General features: G+C 41.1%; 1 protein-coding gene across 5 annotated transcripts in view; it reads left to right on the top strand.

Moving 5' to 3' along the window:
• LOC122787298 (semaphorin-4D-like) overlaps positions 1–19,536 on the top strand; it is a 2,116,148-nt gene that overhangs the window by 1,776,305 nt on the left and 320,307 nt on the right. For all 5 annotated transcript variants that reach the window (XM_044053927.1, XM_044053928.1, XM_044053925.1 and 2 more), the window contains one exon: positions 4,347–4,513. In XM_044053927.1, the coding sequence (XP_043909862.1) occupies positions 4,347–4,513 (167 nt within the window). The remainder of the gene's footprint in view (positions 1–4,346; positions 4,514–19,536) is intronic.

The following is a 19,536-nucleotide window of genomic DNA, read 5'->3' as shown; positions in this document are numbered from 1 at the left end:
GCCAGACAAAGTGGTGCAGAGAGAATTGACCCCGACTGCTTCCAGAGGTAAGCAATCTGGACGCTCTTCAGGAGTACTGATAGGGCTATCCAGTGAAAGAACCTCTAGATCCCTGATTACATGGACCCCCCTCTGACACTGGAGGTGCGTCTTCCTGATGAGTTCCCCCCTCTGCCCCAGGGGGAAAACTCACCATGTGCATCGCAGAAAGGACCCTGTGCTTCCCTGTACCACATCTTTCCACTCCTCTGATTCCTAGAGAAGGATCGTTGGGGGGGGGGGTGGAAAAACACACACCCACGGCAGACAGGGTCTTGCTGTCCTTTTCGCACCTGGCTAATGTGTCTTTTACCTTTGGTCCAAAAAGAGAGGAAGCTTCCACTGGTGCGTTGAGAAAAGAAGACATAAAAGGGTCCACAAAAGCACATAGGCGCATCCAGGCGTGACATCTCATAATGCCTGCACCCGCTACACTAGCCGCCCCTTCGGTAGTGTGAGAAATCAACCGCAAGTTAGATATAGACTCCAGGGTGGTGAGCTGTTAGGATACTTTGTCACATACCTTATCAAATACTGCTCCTGCTAGTGTTCCCGAGAGTTATGTGATCAGGTCTCTCTGGAGACGGGTAAAATGTGCCAAGTAATTCAAGGACCGAATGGCAAAGGTCAATGACTCATATACCCACTTCCCTAACCTGTCCATCGCCCGAGACTCCCTGATTGGGGAATGGACAGTAGGATTCTCCGCATTGATTTCTTTCCTAGTGGCTGCCGCCACCAACCACCATAGCATGTACTGGTAAGCCTTTGGGCCAATGGGGGTGATTCTCTGGAGAGAGAGAAATTTTTCTGGTCTCTGGGGGATAGGGCCAACAGTGTCAGGATTCCTTCATACACGTTGCACGATGAGCTGAATTAGATCATCTGCAGGTGGGGTCACCCGGGAAGCCTGCTAGAATACAAACTCCTCAGAGAAAGGGTTGGTGAGCTTCCAGTCACCTTCAAGGGGTGACTGTTGAGACTCTTCCCCCTCATCTTAGTTTGTATCTTGGGTAAGGGATTCTTCAGGGGAATCCACATGCTTCCTCTTGCACAATCTTTTACTGGGTACCTCCTCAGCAGGGGCAAGAGGACTCCAAAGAGTGGGTGCCCTGTAGAGGGGTATCTTGAGGTTCCTGTGCTCGATGTCCTAGAGTAGTGGACTATGTAAGTTGTGGTTCAGAGGACATGTATATGTGGCCTTCCAGCACTGAAGGAACCAGCTGCAAGCCTGCTGAAGTAAGTGCTCTCTCCACCTGGAAAGCAGGCCCTCCTGAAAAGGGATGGGAGCCTGGAACTGAGAGACAACCTTGGAACCAGAGTCGCAACCCACTCCGACAGGCCCACCCCCAGGGAAGGAGCCACAAGAGGACTTGGTGCCACCAAGACAATTGGAAACATAGTAGACGATGCCATAGAAAAAATAGGTGCTGTACTAGGGATCACGGTGCCAACAGACCAGTCACGATCCCAAGGATAGGTTGGCTCCGATTGAGTCGAGGACCATAGGGTAGGTTCCGGAGCCAGCTTAAGATCTACCAATGGAACTGAAGAAGCTGGAACCAGGATAGGCGTCGGTGTCGAGGATTACGATACCTCCAAGGAGGTCGAAGGAGAAATATATGTCGGAGTCTGTGGAGAAAGTTCTTTGGCTCCGGGTGGGAGGGAGGATTTAGATAAAGTTGGAATTCCTCTGGCTGCCGGGAACATTGAGTTCTGAAAGGCTCCTGGAGGAGCGAGTTTACATCCCAGATGGAAAATCAGGGTGTTCTAGAAAAGGACTTAATTGTTGTCCAAAAAAGGGATCTACTGTCAGGGAGTATCAGGTCCAACGTAAAATTTCGCCCTTCAGCATTCTGATCAAAGTACCAGTAGGTTGTGTAGGAGGGGTGGTAGTGACCTGAATTGGGGAGGCTGTTTTTGATGCCAAGGGAGGCATCGGTACCGTAGTGGAGATTGGTACTGTAGGAGTTGAATTCCTGGACGGTTCCATAATTGAGGACGGCACCATAGAAGGGGTTAGAGGCCCCGATGCCAAGGATGGCACCATAAAAGGGGTTTGACGCCCCGGTGCTGAGGTTGCAGAAGTCAGTTTAGCCTTTGGTTCCGTGGGGGACTTAACAGATTTAGTCTCACTGGTATGTTAAGAGGAAGGTACAGATTGACTCCTCTTTTTATGTTCCTTCTTAGGAGGGGTTGAGCCCTCTGCCTCAGATAGAGCCTCCAAGAAAGGAATTTTTAGGAGACCTTTCAATATTAATTTATTTTTTCTTTCAGTCAAAGTGTGGGTGCTAAAGCCCTTACATAAGTTGCAAGGGGGTTGAACCTTTAAGTGCAGCACCCCAAATCGACACAAACAGGACATTTGTGTCAGAATTTGGCATTTTCCTGCCACACTGATTGCACTGCTTGAAGCCTGTTGTCCCCTTCTTATCAGCTGTTATGAACAATTCAAGTAAGTCAACAATGAAGGAAAGACATTGCCAGAATAACAGAATACGAAGCAGGCACACCCACACACACACAGAGTCAAGAAAGGAAAGGGCTGAATTTTTTTTTTTTTTTTGTAATTACCAACAATGGTAATGAAGAAATACCCAATGGGTAAAGGAAGGAAAATAAAGGGGGGGTACCAGCAATGGTATCAGAGATTACCACAGAGGTAAGCGAGTCCTGTACCAGCAATGGTATGAAGAAATACCAAAATCTGGTAAAGAAACAGAAGAGAGTCACTCAACAGATAGCAAGGGTAAGCAAACTATAAATGACTAAAAATAAGGTAGAAAATCTCAAAGGTAAAGAAAAATTATCCAAGTTGAAATATAAATTCTAAACCACTTTGCTTGATAGCTGGCCTGACACGTCTTGATACTCTACATGGCAAATGAGATTTGAGGTGATAGAGGGGCTATGGGTAAGCTTATCTCAAGAGTTTTTTGGCTGGTGCAAGCTTGTTATAACGGCTGACTCAGTTCCGAGGGCGGAGCCAATACCCATCAGTAATGAATGAATGAAGATTAACAATGTCAGATCTATTATTTTGGTAGCTATCACCTGTGCTAGAAGAGTCTCCGAACTGCAAGCTTTATTTTCTAAGCCTCTTTATTTAATTTTCCATAAAGACAGGTTAGCATTACAAACCAATCCATCCTTCCTTCCTAAGGTGGTATCAAAATCCAGCATCAATCAATCTCATAATCTTCCACTTTTCTTTCTAAATTTCATAAACAAAGGAGAATACATATTACATTTGTTGGATGTTCACAGATAGTTATGTTTTTATTTGCATAGAACAAAGAATTTTAGCAAAACAGATTTGTTTCTTTTGCGGAATCAAATTTGGGCAAGCCACTTACCAAAGTAACTTTAGCCAAATGGTTGACTGACTGGATTTCATTTGTGTATAACAGATTGAGCTAGTCTTTGTCAAAACTTTAAAAGCCCATTCAACCAGGTGCATGTCGACTTCAAAAGTATTTATATCCAAGTCTTACATGGACAATATCTGTGTGGCTGCCACTTGGGCTAATCCTCATACCTTTACTACTCATTGCAAATTGGATTTGGTCTCGAGGGGAAGAGCAGCCTTTGGCTCAACAGTACTAAGGAGTATCCTTCCACAGAGTCCTCCTGAGATTCAGGTAGCTGGAGACTGTTCCAGTTTTTTTTTTTTTTTTAAACAAGAAGAGTCTTTATTAAATGATCACTTATAACATAGGCAATTGTACATTTATATAATTGAAAACAAATCATATTGACATAGTCCCGGTTGCAAGTATTTTACATCACAGACTGTATTGATATAATTTTAGTTGCAAACATCATACAGCACTTATAATCTACTCAATCATTGTCAGTCATACATTACATAGCTCATTCAAATCCTGCCTTCTTTTAAACCTTATTCCTTCCACCTGTGTTGTCCATTTTTATTATTCCTCAACTCCCCTCTTTCAACCCCCTACCATTTTGTTTGTAAGTTCTGGAAGAACCAGTAAATTCCAAGGGAACCAATGTTCCCTGCCTTTGAGCTCCATGTGTTGGTTTCCCATCTAAGTAAGGTTTCTAAATTTCTGTGAAACTATAAGGCTAGCATACAAGATCTGAGATATTATAGGGTCTAGAGCACTATGGGTAAGGGAGGAGCTCAAGAGTTTCCAATATCCACGAACTGTAAAAAGCGGCTGAGTCAGATCTAAACCCAATTGTTGAGGAAGAATGAAAGTGGACATACAGATGGAATGATATGGTGAGTAAGTAATTTCTTTTTAAAAAATAGCTAATTTGTATTTTGTGTTTCTCTGCAGGGTTACCTGTATGTGGGTTCTGCATCTCAAGTAGTACAGGTACCTGTGTCAGATTGTGGTCGATACAGAAACTGTTTGGACTGTGTATTAGCAAGAGATCCCTACTGCATATGGGCTCGAATACAACAGGAGTGTGTTAATGTGTCTGAAGGAACTGCTGATCCACAGTAAGTAAAAAAGATCTTAAGTGGAATATTGTGACTGTGGCAAACAGAACAGTTCTTTAGGAGTTTTGCAATTTGTTTATTGTTTATGTCACACAAAATAGGTCTTGTTTAAAGCATATCCAAGCTTCATTTTTTTAAAGCAAGTATAGCAAATTGTGATTCTGCTTACATCTCTGGACTTCACCTCACTGTATTTATTGCATCATCATGAAAATTAAAAAAAGAAAAAAAGACATCCTTGTCCCATGATATCTGCTGGGATTAGCCAGTTTGTATACATTTTATTTTCATTATGGTTTTCAAACAAATATTAGAATCCTTTTGTTCAAATTCCTTGATCATTTCCTGTCTTTTCTTAAACCTCACTCCTCATCCAAAACATATTTCTGCATGTTTTGTTCTCATAATTTCAATTTCTTTCCATGTAATTTAATCCTACCCTTTTCTAAAGATCCCATATCCTGTTCATGTTAAGTTGTCTATCTCGCCTTCATTCTTGCTGGATGGGTTCGGAGCCGACCTCGGCTCCGACTCGGCCACTCTAAAAGCTCGAGAGTTGGTTCCACCGGCTCGAGGCTCCCCTTATATCCCACAATGCTAGGCGAGAGTTACCTCAGATCTCGTTTGCCGCTACAGCTTCGAGGTTGGTTTTTCTACCGGTTCCTGGTAAGTACTATTTCTTAGTGAAATCAGTCTTTAAAAACCCCTTTAATTTAATATTTTTTTCTTAGTTTAGTGTAGTTAGAAAACTTTTTATACCTATCCCAAAAATTTTCCGTTTTTTTCCCTCAAGAACCTTAGGTTCTTCCCTTGGGCCTTTGGCCTTTCCTTCCCTAGTGGAGTGTGTGTGCATTATTTTATTAAAATTCTAGCACTGTTTTTTATTATAAGTTAAATTTGACAGGGTGTAACTAGTGTTTCTGTGTGCGTGTTTGTGTACACCTGTTCTAACAAAATGTCTAAAGAAGCAAAGGTCTCCGGATTCAAGAAGTGTGATGCGTGCTGTCAGAAAATGTCTCTGACAGACGCTCACACTTCTTGTGTCTATTGTCTGGGGCCTTTGCACCTGCAGGACTCCTGTGCTGTGTGCCATGGCTTCAGCCCCAGGGTCCTGCAGGAAAGAAAGAATAAACTGATTCTTAGAGGCTTACTTAAGCCAGAGGATTCCCTGTCTGTTTCAACAGGGAAGCCCTCTAAGGCATCTAGGTCTTCGGCTCCGGCTACTGAGCCGAGACCTAAGGTTTCTCAACCTTTGCCTTCATCGGCTCCGGCTGGAGCCGATAAGTCTCAGTCCACAGTTTCTGTGGCCCCCTCGGCTCCGACCGGAGCCGAGGTAATAGAAGTTCCCGTGTCGGCTCCGACCAGACATTCGGAGCCGACAACTAGGAAGAGGTTCAGGTCACCATCTCTTGGCTCCGTTCATTCGGCTCCAGGATCTCCCCTGCTGTCTGAACGGAGCCAAAGATCTCACTCCTCTAGGTCATCGAGGCTATCGGATCATGACCTTCAGAGGGTAGTGAGTCGACTACTTAAGTCCGAGGCACTGGCCCAGATGCTTCAGAGCCCGACTCATCAGTCGATGCCTGCCCCGGTCCTTCAACATATTCCTCCTTCGACTCTCTTGAGCTCGGAGCCGGGTCGCGTCGGAACCGAGACTGTGGTTGCGTCGGAGCCGATACAATTGTCTTCGGCTCCGTCGTCGGCTCCGTTTTCTTCTTTGGAGGAATCTCGGCCGGACTTCCTCGTCGGCTCCGAGGGGTGAGTGGCATCGGACCCTTGTCCGACCCCCTCTCCCTCTCGGGCTTCGGCTGTGAGTTCGGCTCCGACATCGGCCTCGGAGCCATCACTGTCGGTGCCGGGGGGGGTTCTTAGCTCCTCGGAGCGGGGACCTCTGGCTCTGCCTGACAGGGGTGCATTCGAGGTCATGCGGAGTGTGTTAGAGCCTGGCTCTACTCCACAGTCTGCTCCGTCCGCCCCTCCCTCTATGGTGCCTCAGGGTAAGTCGACTCACTCCCTCATCCCGGACCGCAGAGAGCCAGCTCCTCAGGAACCCCCTGTGGGGATTTCATCCTCTTCCGAGGCCTCTCCTGATTTGGCAGAAGAGCCCCCTCGGAAGAGGAAGTGTAAGAGGGACCGATTTTGGATCTCAGTGTCTTGAACAAATCAGTCAAGAAAACAAGATTTCGGATGGTCACGCTGCAATCCATCCTTCCCCTTTTGGGCAAAGGAAACTGGATGTGCTCTATAGACCTTCGGGATGCGTACTATCACATAAAAATGAACAGACGCTCCAGAAGATTCCTCCGCTTCAGGCTGGGAACCAGTCATTTTCAGTTCAGGGCCCTGCCCTTTGGTCTCACCACTGCCCCCCGGGTGTTTACCAAATGCATGGCAGTGGTAGCTTCTCACCTGAGACGACAAGGATTCCAGGTGTTTCCATATTTGGATGACTGGCTCCTCACAGCTCCCACCAAGCATCTCCTTCTGATGGCCAGAGATTATACTTTTCGCGTTTGTCAAAAACTGGGTATTTCAATAAATTGCGAAAAGTCTGTTTTGTCGCCTTTGTCGTACTATTACCTACATAGGCGCAAATCTAGATACGATAAACATGTCTGCAAGGCTAACACATCAAAGGATATCAGACATTCACAAATTGGTATCACTCCTTCTCAACAACAACAGAATCAAAGCCAGGTTAGTTCTAAAGGTGTTGGGAATTATGGCAGCGGCCATACCTCTCCTTCCATTAGCCAGATACCACATGCGGATCCTTCAGTGGATGCTTTTACTCAATGGTCATACCAGGAACTTCCAATGTCTCACACCATTGTGATCACGCAGGCATGCAAAAGCATCTCATGTGGTGGATGTCTTCCCCCCATCTCCTGTCGGGAAGACCTTTTGTTCCACCTCCTCCGGTTGCTACACTGACAACGGATGCCTCCCTGATCGGGTGGGGGGGGCATTATCAGGGCAGGACAGTCCAGGGCACATGGCAACCAAACGAATGCCACTTGCACATAAATGTTCTGGAGATGAGAGCAGTGCTTTTAGCGTTGCAAGCCCTTCAAGACTCTCTTCCCTTGGGAACAATTGCAATCCAGACAGACAATATGTCTGTAGTGTGGTACATCAACAAACAAGGCGGAACCAGATCATACCCCCTGTGTCGAGAAGCACTCAGACTGTGGCAATGGGCGATTTCTTCTCAGCGTTTTCTGATAGCAACGCACATCCTCCGGAAGTCCAATCATATTGTGGACAAGTTGAGCAGAGCTATTCTCATGCCTCACGAGTGGTCTCTGAAAGACTCTGTAGTGAGAGAAATTTTTCTCAAGTGGGGTCAGCCTTGCTGCGATCTTTTTGCTACTCCCCAAAACAGCAAGTGCAGAGAATATTTCACTCTGTTCCCTTTACCAGGCCAACCCAGCAGAGACGCTCTAGTCCAAGTTTGGCCCCGGGGACTTCTGTATGCATTTCCTCCTTTCCCACTGATCTCTCAAGTAATTCAGAAAGCTATCGCTCAGAAGGCCTCATTGATCCTCATTGCTCCTTACTGGCCTCGACAAGTGTGGTTCCCCTTTCTACATCGTTTTCTCTTGGAGCGACCGTGGAAGCTGGACCTAGTTCCAGATCTTTTGATCCATCAGTCGGGTCAGTTTCATCGCTCCCTCCCCTCTCTGAACCTCACTGCTTGGTTCCTCCAGTTCCTACCTTAGCCAGGCTTCCTCAATTATCTCACTCTGTTAGAGATATATTGATAGCTTCCCATAAATCTTCCACTCGAAAGATTTATTTGAGTAAGTGGAAACACTTCTCATATTGGGCTCAAGAAAAGGACATAGACCCTTTCACCGCTTCCATCCAACTAGTTCTTGATTTTCTAGCTGAACTCTTCCATGCAGGTTCATCTCCCTCTACGCTTAAAGTTCAATTGGCAGCTATTTCTAATTTTCATGTGGGTATTTCTGAATCTGCCCTAATGTCCCACAAACTCTGCAAAGCCTTTTTGAAAGGAGTTTTTCTTCTCAGACCTCCTATAAGAGATCCTCCTTCTCCTTGGGACCTAAATTTAGTTTTTGCTTCTTTGATTCTTCCCCCTTTCGAACCTGCAGCTTCCTGTTCTTTAAAATTATTGTCATGGAAAACTCTTTTTCTGGTAGCTATTACATCAGCTAGAAGAGTTTCAGAACTTCAAGCACTCAGCTGTCGTCCTCCTTATCTTTTGTTTCATAAGGACAGAGTATCCTTACGAACTAACCCGTCCTTTTTGCCTAAAGTGGTATCGGCATCAAATCTGAATCAATCCATTGATCTACCAGTCTTTTTCCAGAATACTCCAATAGGTCTGAACAAAATTACACTGCCTGGATGTTCACCGTCAATTGAGGTACTACTTGGATAGAACTAAACAGTTCAGAAAATCTGATCAGCTGTTTGTCTCCTATGCGGAGAGCAGAAAGGGACTTTCAGTTTCAAAGGTATCATTATCCAGATGGCTAACATCATTGATTTCCCTTGTATATGAGATTAGACATCAAAAGCTGCCTGATAAACCTAAGGCTCATTCCACCAGAGCTTTGGCTACTTCTTTAGCTTTCCAAGACAGACTGCCTATTGACACCATTTGTGCAGCGGCTACTTGGGCTACTCCTCACACTTTCATTTCTCATTATAAGTTGGACTTGGCTTCTAGGCATAGAGCTAACTTTGGTTCCACTGTTCTCAGGAGTCTGTTCCGTTAGGCCACCCGGGACAAGGTGCTAGGGACACGGTCCCATCCAGCAAGAATGAAGGCGAGATAGACAACTTAACATATAGAAGTTATGTTCTTACCATAACGTTCCATGTTAGTTGTCTTCTTCTCGCCTTCTTCTTCCCCACCCTCCTTCCCCCTGGCCTGGACAGACCTAGAGGAGTTGTGATCGTGACCTCTCTTTCTACCACCTCTTTCTTAAGACATATGCTGTTGGGCATATTTCCTGGGTCAGGATGTAGGTCACCCTTCTTTCTTCCTGTTGTTAGAGGTGGACTCTGTTTATAGTTATACTGTTACTATATAAGCTGGGGTTAGCTTACAAACGAGATCTGAGGTAACTCTCGCCTAGCATTGTGGGATATAAGGGGAGCCTCGAGCCGGTGGAACCAACTCTCGAGCTTTTAGAGTGGCCGAGTCGGAGCCGAGGTCGGCTCCGAACCCATCCAGCAAGAAGAAGGCGAGAAGAAGACAACTAACATGGAACGTTATGGTAAGAACATAACTTCTATTTTTATCACTGTCACAGAAACACTCATTCAAATGTAGTTAGTTTATTCTTTGTTTTCCATTTTCTAGTTTTGGCACCTACCAAAAGTAAACTTAACAAGGCCTTATTATGTCTAGGCCATTCTAATCCTGTATACCAGCTCAAAAAAAATCATTTTCTTAGTTATACTCTTTTGTTCATCCAGTATTCCTAACAGAGTACTCTGTAGGGAATTTTTAAAGTCTGCCAACTAATTACACTCCAAAAACACTTTTTCCCAGGTACCTCTTTCTTCCCAATTACTCCTCCAACATTTGCCATCTACTTGAAGAAAAATCTGGTTGGGGGTATAAAAGTACTTATTCAAACACTTGTAGGCAAAAATCCTAAATCGTTTAGACTTTGTTGCATATTCGGGAGCTACATGTATGTCCTGTCATCGTTTACTTCTGAATTGCTCATCTAATCTCTCTTCCCAATCTTTTCTTATCTTCTCTGATTGATTCCTCTAGTTATCATGCAGTATTTTGTATGCCCTACTAATTATCACTTTTTTAACAGCAGCTTATGTTGTAGATTCAACTAAAAACTCTGCCACTGCAGATCTTTCAGTGAGATTTACATATTCCTTCCTCTTTACCTATACTCTGACTGATATCAATCCCTGATAAGTAAGTTAGTCTCTAGCCTGCAGTCCAAATGTCCTGTTGGCCTCTTCTCATTATATTACCTTTCCCCCTCTAATTATCTATTCCCAATACCTTATTTCCTTTGCCAGCTTCTTCCAGTAAATTCCAGTCATGTCTTGCCTGTTTTCTGTAACCCTAAAGGCAGTCATCCCTATAGTCAGACTCTTCTTTCACCATTCCCGTGTTGGCTTAGATCTTAGTATACTTTCTGGTATTGTATGAATTTAATATTCTGTATGACTGTTGTTGTTCTCCTTAATGATCTGCATCCAAAATCCCACTCTTTCCTCATTTCTTGAATTTCCCCCTGCTTTATCATTATCCTTTTCCACTTTAAATTGTAACTTTCTGTTTGTGTTATATGTAAGAGTCTTAACTGTTTTGCTCTAAAATAGCCTTTCAAACCAGGTAATCCTAAACCTCTCTGTTCTATTGGAAGGATCAACGGATCTACTTATCCTACTTAACTCTTCCCCTCCTGTTTAATATCTTTCAACTCTATATTAATTACTATCCACAACTTCTCTCTTGTTATTAAAATATGTCTGACTTGTGTGTAAAACTACAAGGACTAAAAACATTTTCACTACTTGTCTGGCTATCCATATCCATAGTGAAGAGTTTCCAGTTTCTCAGTTGTTCTTTTATCTTTTGTGTAGTCTCTTATCACATATCCTTAGCTGTCATAACATGATCCTTTTTAACCCATACTGCTAAATACTTCATTTTATTGTCTCCCTATAAATATAGGTATTGCTGAGTCAATTCATGTGTAGGTACATAGTTTACAGCTAAAGCCTTTGTTTTATCTTCATTAATTTTATATCCCGACCCCCCCCCCCCAAAAAAAAAAAAAAAACTGTCTCAATGTTCCACAACAGTGAGATGTCTTTTTTTCTGGTTTTATCAGGCACATAATAATTCATCTGCAAATAAAGCCAACTTTTCTTGAATACCATACTAATTATATCCTTGAATGTCTGTGTCCCTTGTTTTCTTTGCCAGTGGTGCTAAATATAAAGCAAATAAAGGGAAAAGAGCACACCCCAGTCTGATTCCTCTTTTCAGGCACAATTTATCAGAAAGGAACCCTCCCATTTTGATTTTTACCTTTGATCCTTCATCTGTCCTGCTAACCTTATTATTCTATCAGGAAATGCAAATGCTTCCATTGCCCTACTTAGAAAATCTCAGTTCTTTCTCTACATCAAGACCCACTAACAACAGTGGTATTTTCTTATATTCTGCTTCCCTCTGGATCATCATTGTTGTGTTAATGTCAAATGTTTGTTTCCCCTCCACAAAACCACAATTATCCATATCTATCAGGTTTGGCAACATATTAGTCACACTTGTATACATTATAAACATAAGCATTTTATAATTATTTATTTTATTTTATTGTAAAATAAAATAAATATACTTTATAATCATGGTTTAAAATTGAAATGGGCCAGTATGAAGCTGGAACTGATTGGTCTTTAGCATCTTTAGGTATTACAGTCACCACAGCTTTTTTTCCAGGATGTTGGTGCTTCCCTTCCTTGTAAAATACTGTTTAACAAAACATTCCAGATTGTTATCACTTTCTTCACTCCTAGCTTCCACACTTTCATCAGAATACCATCTATAGTTGGAGACTTTCCTTCAGATTAGTTATAGATCATCTTTATCGCATCTCCTTCCTCCTATCTTAACTGTTAGTTGTTGATCCTCATCTACTTTGGCATACTGTAAGTCTCCTATAAATATTTCTATTTGTACTTTTTCTTGATTTCCACATTCCTCTACCTTTTCAAATTGTCATAACATTTCTGAAATATCACTAATAACCTGTACAGGATCTCTGGTTATTTTTCTTGCTATAAGCTGCCTAACTTTGGCAACAATCCTTTCTACTTTCTGTTGCCTAAGTTGTGCCAAAAGTTCTGTTCTCTAGAGTTATCAAAAAACAGTTGCTTAACAGCAGTCTTTCTGAACTCATGCGCATTATCCAGGTATTCCCTTAAATTCTCTTTAGTACTCTGCAATTGTACCTCTTCTTGTTCCTTGAGATTTCCCTTATTCTGTAATACTTTAACTTTTGTCAGCCCCTCTAAATAATTCTTGTAACTTCTTAAATATATCTCTTTTTTTCTTTTCTTTCTGCCCTAATTTTTAACTTCGCTTTCATTTTATACTGCTCACTATAACTTCTGGAGTACTTTCTGTCTTCCCTAAGAACTGAATAATTTCCCCTACCCATTCCTTAAATTCGTATCATTTAAAAGGTAGGTGGGGAAGCACCTTTGTCTCAACTTTACTTCATTAACCTTCATTTATATCTTTGTAATTATTGGTGCGTGATCTGAAATAGTTATTGGATGTGTGTCAAAGTTCTCAAATATACATTTTTCTTTTAAATATAATTTCTATATAGTCTAGCCCAGTTATTGTACATTGGGGAATAATATGTAAATTCTCCTGGAGTTCCTACTACTGAATTCACATCTTCCATACCAAATATTTTCATAAATTTCTTCAGAAGTCTGCCCTTTTTGTTTTGTTTTTCCTTCTAGAGTCCCCAGATACACCCTTATTGTTGCAAATCAAATTCCAGTCTCCACTTATAAGTAATATTCCTTGCTGAAAGCTGATTGTCTCCCAAATTTTTTAAACTCCATAGTAGCATTTATAAGTACACTTTAACTACATGCCAGCATAATCCTTATTCTTTGCCAGTAGCTCCTTACTACTATCAATCTGCCACTATTATCTTTTTTCCCTCTTCTGTCATTATTGGAGCTCCTGTAGCAATTAATATATAAGTACTGCTCTTTTCCTTCATCCCTGATAGTCTGCTGAATATCCATACTGAAATCCTTTCTTTATCAAATTCACATGCTCACTTCATTCCAAATGTCGCCTGTAACATTGCCATTTGCACTCTGCATTTCTTAATATAATTAAATATTCTTTCCTTTTTGTCTATACCTATTAGACCATTCACATTACAAGGTAATATAGAAAGTGTCACCATGAAAATTATTTTGATCTATTCTATTCAACAGCTTTTTAAAATGCCTGTTTCCATTTCCAGCTTTTGTGATACTTGTACCCACTAATGTTTTTCCTGTTTGGTTTACTTTGCTGATGTTGACAAGTGTTATTATAGTTTGAGTAGCTGCCTTCTCTTATCAGTTTTTTTTATTTTCCTTTTTTTTTTAGTTGGGGGCACCTTTTAAAATCTGACAGTTTTGCTACAAAATTCTCTTTACCTACAGGTGGCAAAAAACTTTAGAAACCATTTTTGTTGCTGTTTGTGAAACATTAATTCACTCACTATTTGTTCATTATCTGTGCTTCCACAGAAATAAAGTTGTTGTCAGTGTTACACACATGTATGTGTCCTTTATTAAGCATTACTGATAATACCAGAATCTGAGTATTCTTAAATTTTTATTACCATCTTTAGCCACAAAAAAGCTGGTTAACTTAGTTGTTATGGATTAACAGGTAGAGAGTTACAGGATTTCCTTTTTCCCATGTAGTCTGACTTAGTGAACTTAAATTTAGCAAGATCCATCAGAATTCTTAAAGCAAATGCAACCTTAAGCAAAGATAGAGGCAGGAGTATTTTTTTCCATTCCTTTTCTTCCAGCTGACAACCCGCAAGGTATCAAAGGAGTTTGTTGCATGTTTTTGATGTAGTGAGTGTTGTTATACCACCTGCTTAGTTATAACCATACCAGTGACATTTGACTAATTGTAAGTCCTTGATCAGGGTGCCAGTGATTGTGTTGTCATTTAAAGTAGGGTCTTTCAGGGTCAACAGTCCTGTAGGACTGCCAGAATTACAGCATCAGGTTCAAGACAGTTTGCTGAAATAAACAACAGCAGGCAGCTCTTCTGCCATTGCCCTATTTAGTGAAACACTGACTCTTAGTATGTTGGTGAAAATATATACCGTTCATTGAAGTACACTCCACTCCACTCCACTGAGGAGGTGAATAAACAATATATCCCACAAGTAAGTCTGATGTCTGCATAAGAAATCAGTTTAGTTGCTGAAAAATACAACAGAAATATTTGAACTCCTGCCATTACCATACTTGCAACAGACTTGCAAACTAGAATATGTTATGAGATTTTATTTATTTAACATTTGTTTACTGGGATAGGCCAACTGGGTAGCAACCCGTTTTCAGCTCCAAAGATAATTAATATTAAAATACAACATTTAGAAGTAGACACTTTCTGAAATACAAAAATTTAGGAACACAGATATACAAAAATATTTGGGAATACTAGTTTGAATACATCATGACTGTTACCTACAACATAAAAAGTAAATTCAGTAGAAGGAAAAGAAAATAGTAAAGCAAGATGGCATTTACTTGAAGTTAGATGAGAAATACTAGCAAACTATTAACTGTATGGGAAATTATGAAAAAGGAACATCAGACGAGAGAGAGGCTAGAGTCTAAGATATGTAAGAAAGAGACTATAGTGAGGAAAGTATTGAGTGGAGAGTAGTAGAAATAGGGGAAGGGGAGAGAGTAGAGGAGAGAGCTAGGGGGAGGGGAGAAAAGGAAAGGAGAAAAATGAGAAGTTAAAGATGAGATAGTGGAAAGAAGTTGGAAAGGATGAAATATTGCAGATGTGGAGGGGGTAAGGAGGAAAGTAAAAGAAGTAAGAAAATTGCATATGGGGAAGTGGTATGAAAATGAATGGGTTAACTAGGACAAGTAAAATGAAGGAAAGATAAGGAGAGAAAAAGAAGTAGACCGTTACATACAGTGAATGAGGTGTGGAAGGAGAGTGTGTTGAGAAACTAATAGATTGGTGAAAGGGTTTAACCAGGACAGATACATGAACAAAAGCCAGTTGTTATTGAGGTAGATTTTTTGAAGTGTGTGTGGTTGGCATTAGTGATGATGGGCTGAGGGACAGAATTTCATATTTAGGAATAGAGACCTGTAATAAAGATTTATGTGAGGTGCAAAGTTGAGTGAGTGTTAGCATGAGGTAGAAGGATTAATTGAAGAGCAGAGGGTTTGTCAAGTTGTACTAGCTTTTGAGTGATAGTGAGTTGAGTGTGCATTAAATAATGTGATAGTTCCAACCAGCTTAGTTGGTGTAAGGCAGATCATTGGTGAGACCTGAAAGGGGAGTTGGAAGCGAATTTAGCTATTTTATTGTATGTAAGATTCAAGTTTTAATAGATCAGTTTTATTTAAGTGAAGTGGTGTATAGTACAGGGGAGAGAAGATGTGTTCTGGCTATTGCCTGTTTAGAGTAGTTAGTGAGAAATGGCCTGATTCTATATAGAGAGCCTAGTTTGACATGTGTTTTCTTAATTGACTGAGAAAGGTGTAGGTCAAATTTCAAGTTATTATCAATTTTAACACCTAATAGTTTAGTTTAGGATACGGCTGATGTTAAGTTGTTTGTGGAATGTATTTGGAATGGGATAGGGGGTTTTGAGCCTTGCTCGGGTGAGAGCGCGTCAATTTAGTTTTGGGAGTAATCAGAATCAGGTGTGAATCAGATAGTCATGATTCAACAGCTGTAAAGGATTGCTGTGTTATAGTGACAAGTTGATTTAGGGATGATGCAGCACAGATTACTGTGGAGTTATCTGCATATTGAACTATGGAGGCTAGGGGAGTAGATGTATGGATTCAATTTGTAAAAATAGTGAAGAGTAATGGCCCTAGGATAGAACCTTGGGGTACCCCATGTTGACGGTTAATAGGGATGACAGTTCTTGCTGCCATTTAACTGCTTGCTGGCGGTCTCATAGGTAGCTGTGGAACCACACTAGGGAAGTGTGGCTAAGTTTTAGACTGGACAGTTCAAGATGTTTGTTGTGGGAAACAGTATCAAAAGCTTTGGAAAGATCGAGGATACAAGTTTTCATTTATTTCTGTGCTGGTTTGTGGTGTCGGTGAAACTTAGGACAGTAGTGGGTACTGTGGTTGGGGGGCAACCCATAATTTGTGTTGGATAAGAGGTTATTCGATAAGAGGTGGTTTAACAGTTGCAAGTAAAAACATTTTTCTAATATTTTGAAAAGGGGTGGTACGATAGCAAGGGTTTATATTACATCGTCGAACATCAAAAAGTTCGAACAATGTAATGTCGAACTCAAATGTCCGAAAAATGAAAATAACGAACACACAGAACAGCAATTTTTTTCCCCAGGGAAAAAAATTGCTGTTCCCCAACCAAAAAAAAAAAAAAAACCTGCAACCTTAAACTAAAGTGGGGGGCTTCACCCCCCCCACCCCACCCTACTTAAATATACCAACTTCGAGATCGCACCACAGTGGAGGAAATAGCAAAGCCCCAAAAACGGCCCACCGATTTTTTTCCCCTGGGAAAACAATTGATGTGCCGTGGCTTCGCTATTTTCATGTTTTGGACATTTGGGTTCGATATTACATCGTTCGAACTTTTTGAAGTTCGACTGTGTAATATAGACCCGGATAGCAATGGGTCTTTAGTTGACAACTCTGTACAGTTGCCACCTGTGTGCAGGGAAATAGTATAAGATGTTTTCCAGCTTGAGAGAACATAATGTTCAGAGATAGAGCAGTTGACAAGAATGCTGATGAGGTAGGCTATGACAGCAGCAGCTAGCTTTAGCAATTCTGTGGGTAGGTTGTCTGCAGCAAGGGTTGTAGGTTTAAGTTTGGAAAGTATTTTTGTTTTTTTTATGGTGAGAGTTTGAATAGCTTTAAATGAGAATGAGTTCATGGATACGTTACAAAAGTTAAGGATAGTTGTAGGTATGCTAGGATTACCCTTGGAGAGAGAGATTGAATGGAGTTAGTAAAGAAAGAGTTGAATTGTTAGGCAATACTGTTGGTGTTGACAGTGGTAGATGGGGTACGGTTGGATGTTTGATTAAGGTGGAGGAGTTTATTTATCACAGACCAGAATTTTTTGGGATTGTTGAGGTGCTGTTGATGTAAATTGGTAAAGTAAGTTTTTTGTCTAGTTTGACTTGTGACTTGGCTTTATTACGAAGTTGCTTAAATTGATCATGGTTAACTTGATTTTTGGTGGAGTGCCAGAGTGACTAACCTTTGTCTCTTTGTTGAGTAGAGTTTGGTGTGTTTTGTTAACTGGGGTGTATAGTTAGATTTTATTCTAGTGGATTTGCAAGGAGCTAACCTATTTAGTACCTCAAGGAAGGTACAGTTGAAGTAGTTTACTGCTGTATCAAGAGGAAGCGTTTTGAGTGGTGACCAGTCTCAAAGCTATAAGAGTGAAATAAAAGTCTGAACATTGAAATTCTTCTTGCTGTGAGTTAGAGGGACGGAGTTTTGTCTATGGGGGTTGAGATGGTGTCTAAGTAAGCAGTTGGGAAGATGGTCACTAATATTATCGGGGAGGCAACCTGATTGGTAGGCTAGGGGAAGGCTTATTGGTTAGCATCCAATCTAATGTAGATTGTCTTTTAGAGGCTTTATTGGTCCTTGTAGAGTTATAAATTACTTGAGAAAAGTCATGCAGGTTAATGAAATTGGTGGGATTATCTGAGCTGTAAGAGTACCTGTTGGTGTTGATATCTCCCAAAATGATGGTTTCTTTTTTTTTGCCAACAAACATCTTTATTAAATTTTGACACCATTTTAGTATACATCACAGACACCATTGAAACAACTGTAGTTGCAAACATTATACATTACTTGTAATCTATCCAGTCATTGTCAGTTAAGCATTATATGGCTCATTCAAATCCTGCCTCTTAAACCTTGTTACTGCTCAGCATATATTGTTCCCACAATTCGCATGTTTTTCCTATGTAGTTTGCTCCCTTCCTTTTCTAAAGATACCAATTCCAGTTGTTTTATCTCTGTTACTATATTTGCTATTTTTAGTAAAGCTGGTCTAGACTTTGATTTCCATTTTCTTGTAATTGCTTTTTTGGCAGCCACCATAATTAGACTCAGCTAGGCAATTCCAATTCTGTATCATAACTCAAAGAAGTCATCTCCCCAGTCACTCCAATCTGCTCACCCAGCATCTTCGTCAGAACGGTCTGCAGGGAAGCCTTAAAGTTTGCCAGCCCATTACACTCCCAAAAAACATGTTCCCAAAAACCTCTTTCTTGCCCGTCACACCTCCAACATTTGCTATTCACCTGAGGAAAAATTATTTGGAGTCTACTTGGGGTATAAAAATACATATGTAAACACTTCCAGGCAAAGATCCTAAATCTTCTAGACTTTGTTGCATATTTGGGAGATATACATATATCCTGCCATTGTCTCTTTGTGAATTGCTTATCAAGTCTCTCTTCCCAATCCTTTTTGAGCTCCTCTGATCGATTCTTATAATTATCATGCAATATTTTATATGCTTTACTAATTATTCCTTTTTTAACAGCAGCTTCTGTTCTAGATTCTATTAAAAACTCTACCAGTGCTGGTCTTTCATTCAGGAGCCCCCTATTTCTTTCTCTTTGCCTATACTCTGATATCAGTCCTCAATAGGGAAGGCAATCTCTAACCTGCAGTCCAAATAAATTCTTGTCCTCTTCCCATTCTATTACCTTTCCCTTTCTAGTTATTTGCGCAATATAAGCTCCGATTTTAAATTTTGTTTATACATTATGGCTGTTCCACCTCCATGCTTGGTTTTTTTTCTGTTGTAGTGATGCGTGTTATATCCTGGAGGGAGGATTTCATTGTTCTTAATATCAGGTTTTAGCCAGGTTTCAGTAAGTATGGCGATATCGGGGCAGTATTGGGAAAGGCAGGCGTGTGAAGGTCATGAACCTTATTGACTATACTTCTTAGACTGATGCTGAGTAGCAGGAGGTTAGAGCCTTTAGGGGAAGCAGGGATATCAGAATAAGGAAGGGTGTTGGGAGGTTGGGATGTTATTGAGCATGTTTGGGTCCAGGTTTAGGGTGGATGTCTCCACTAAGTATTAGTTGTGAGGTGAAATATAGAAGGGCTTTAGTGAGCTTAGTTTAAGAGGTTGTTTTACCCGAGAAGTGAAGTAGATTTGGGTTGGAGTTGGATGCATTTGTATGGGAAGTGACCTATGTGGGTTGTATTATAGAGTTGGGGGCAATTATGTAGTTGGT

The sequence above is a fragment of the Protopterus annectens genome, chromosome 13.part0, assembly GCF_019279795.1.
Source record: "Protopterus annectens isolate FY-2018-M chromosome 13.part0, PAN1.0, whole genome shotgun sequence".
Lineage (NCBI taxonomy): Eukaryota > Metazoa > Chordata > Ceratodontiformes > Protopteridae > Protopterus > Protopterus annectens.
Note: the sequence above shows the minus strand (reverse complement) of the source record. Positions and strands in the feature narration are given on the sequence as shown.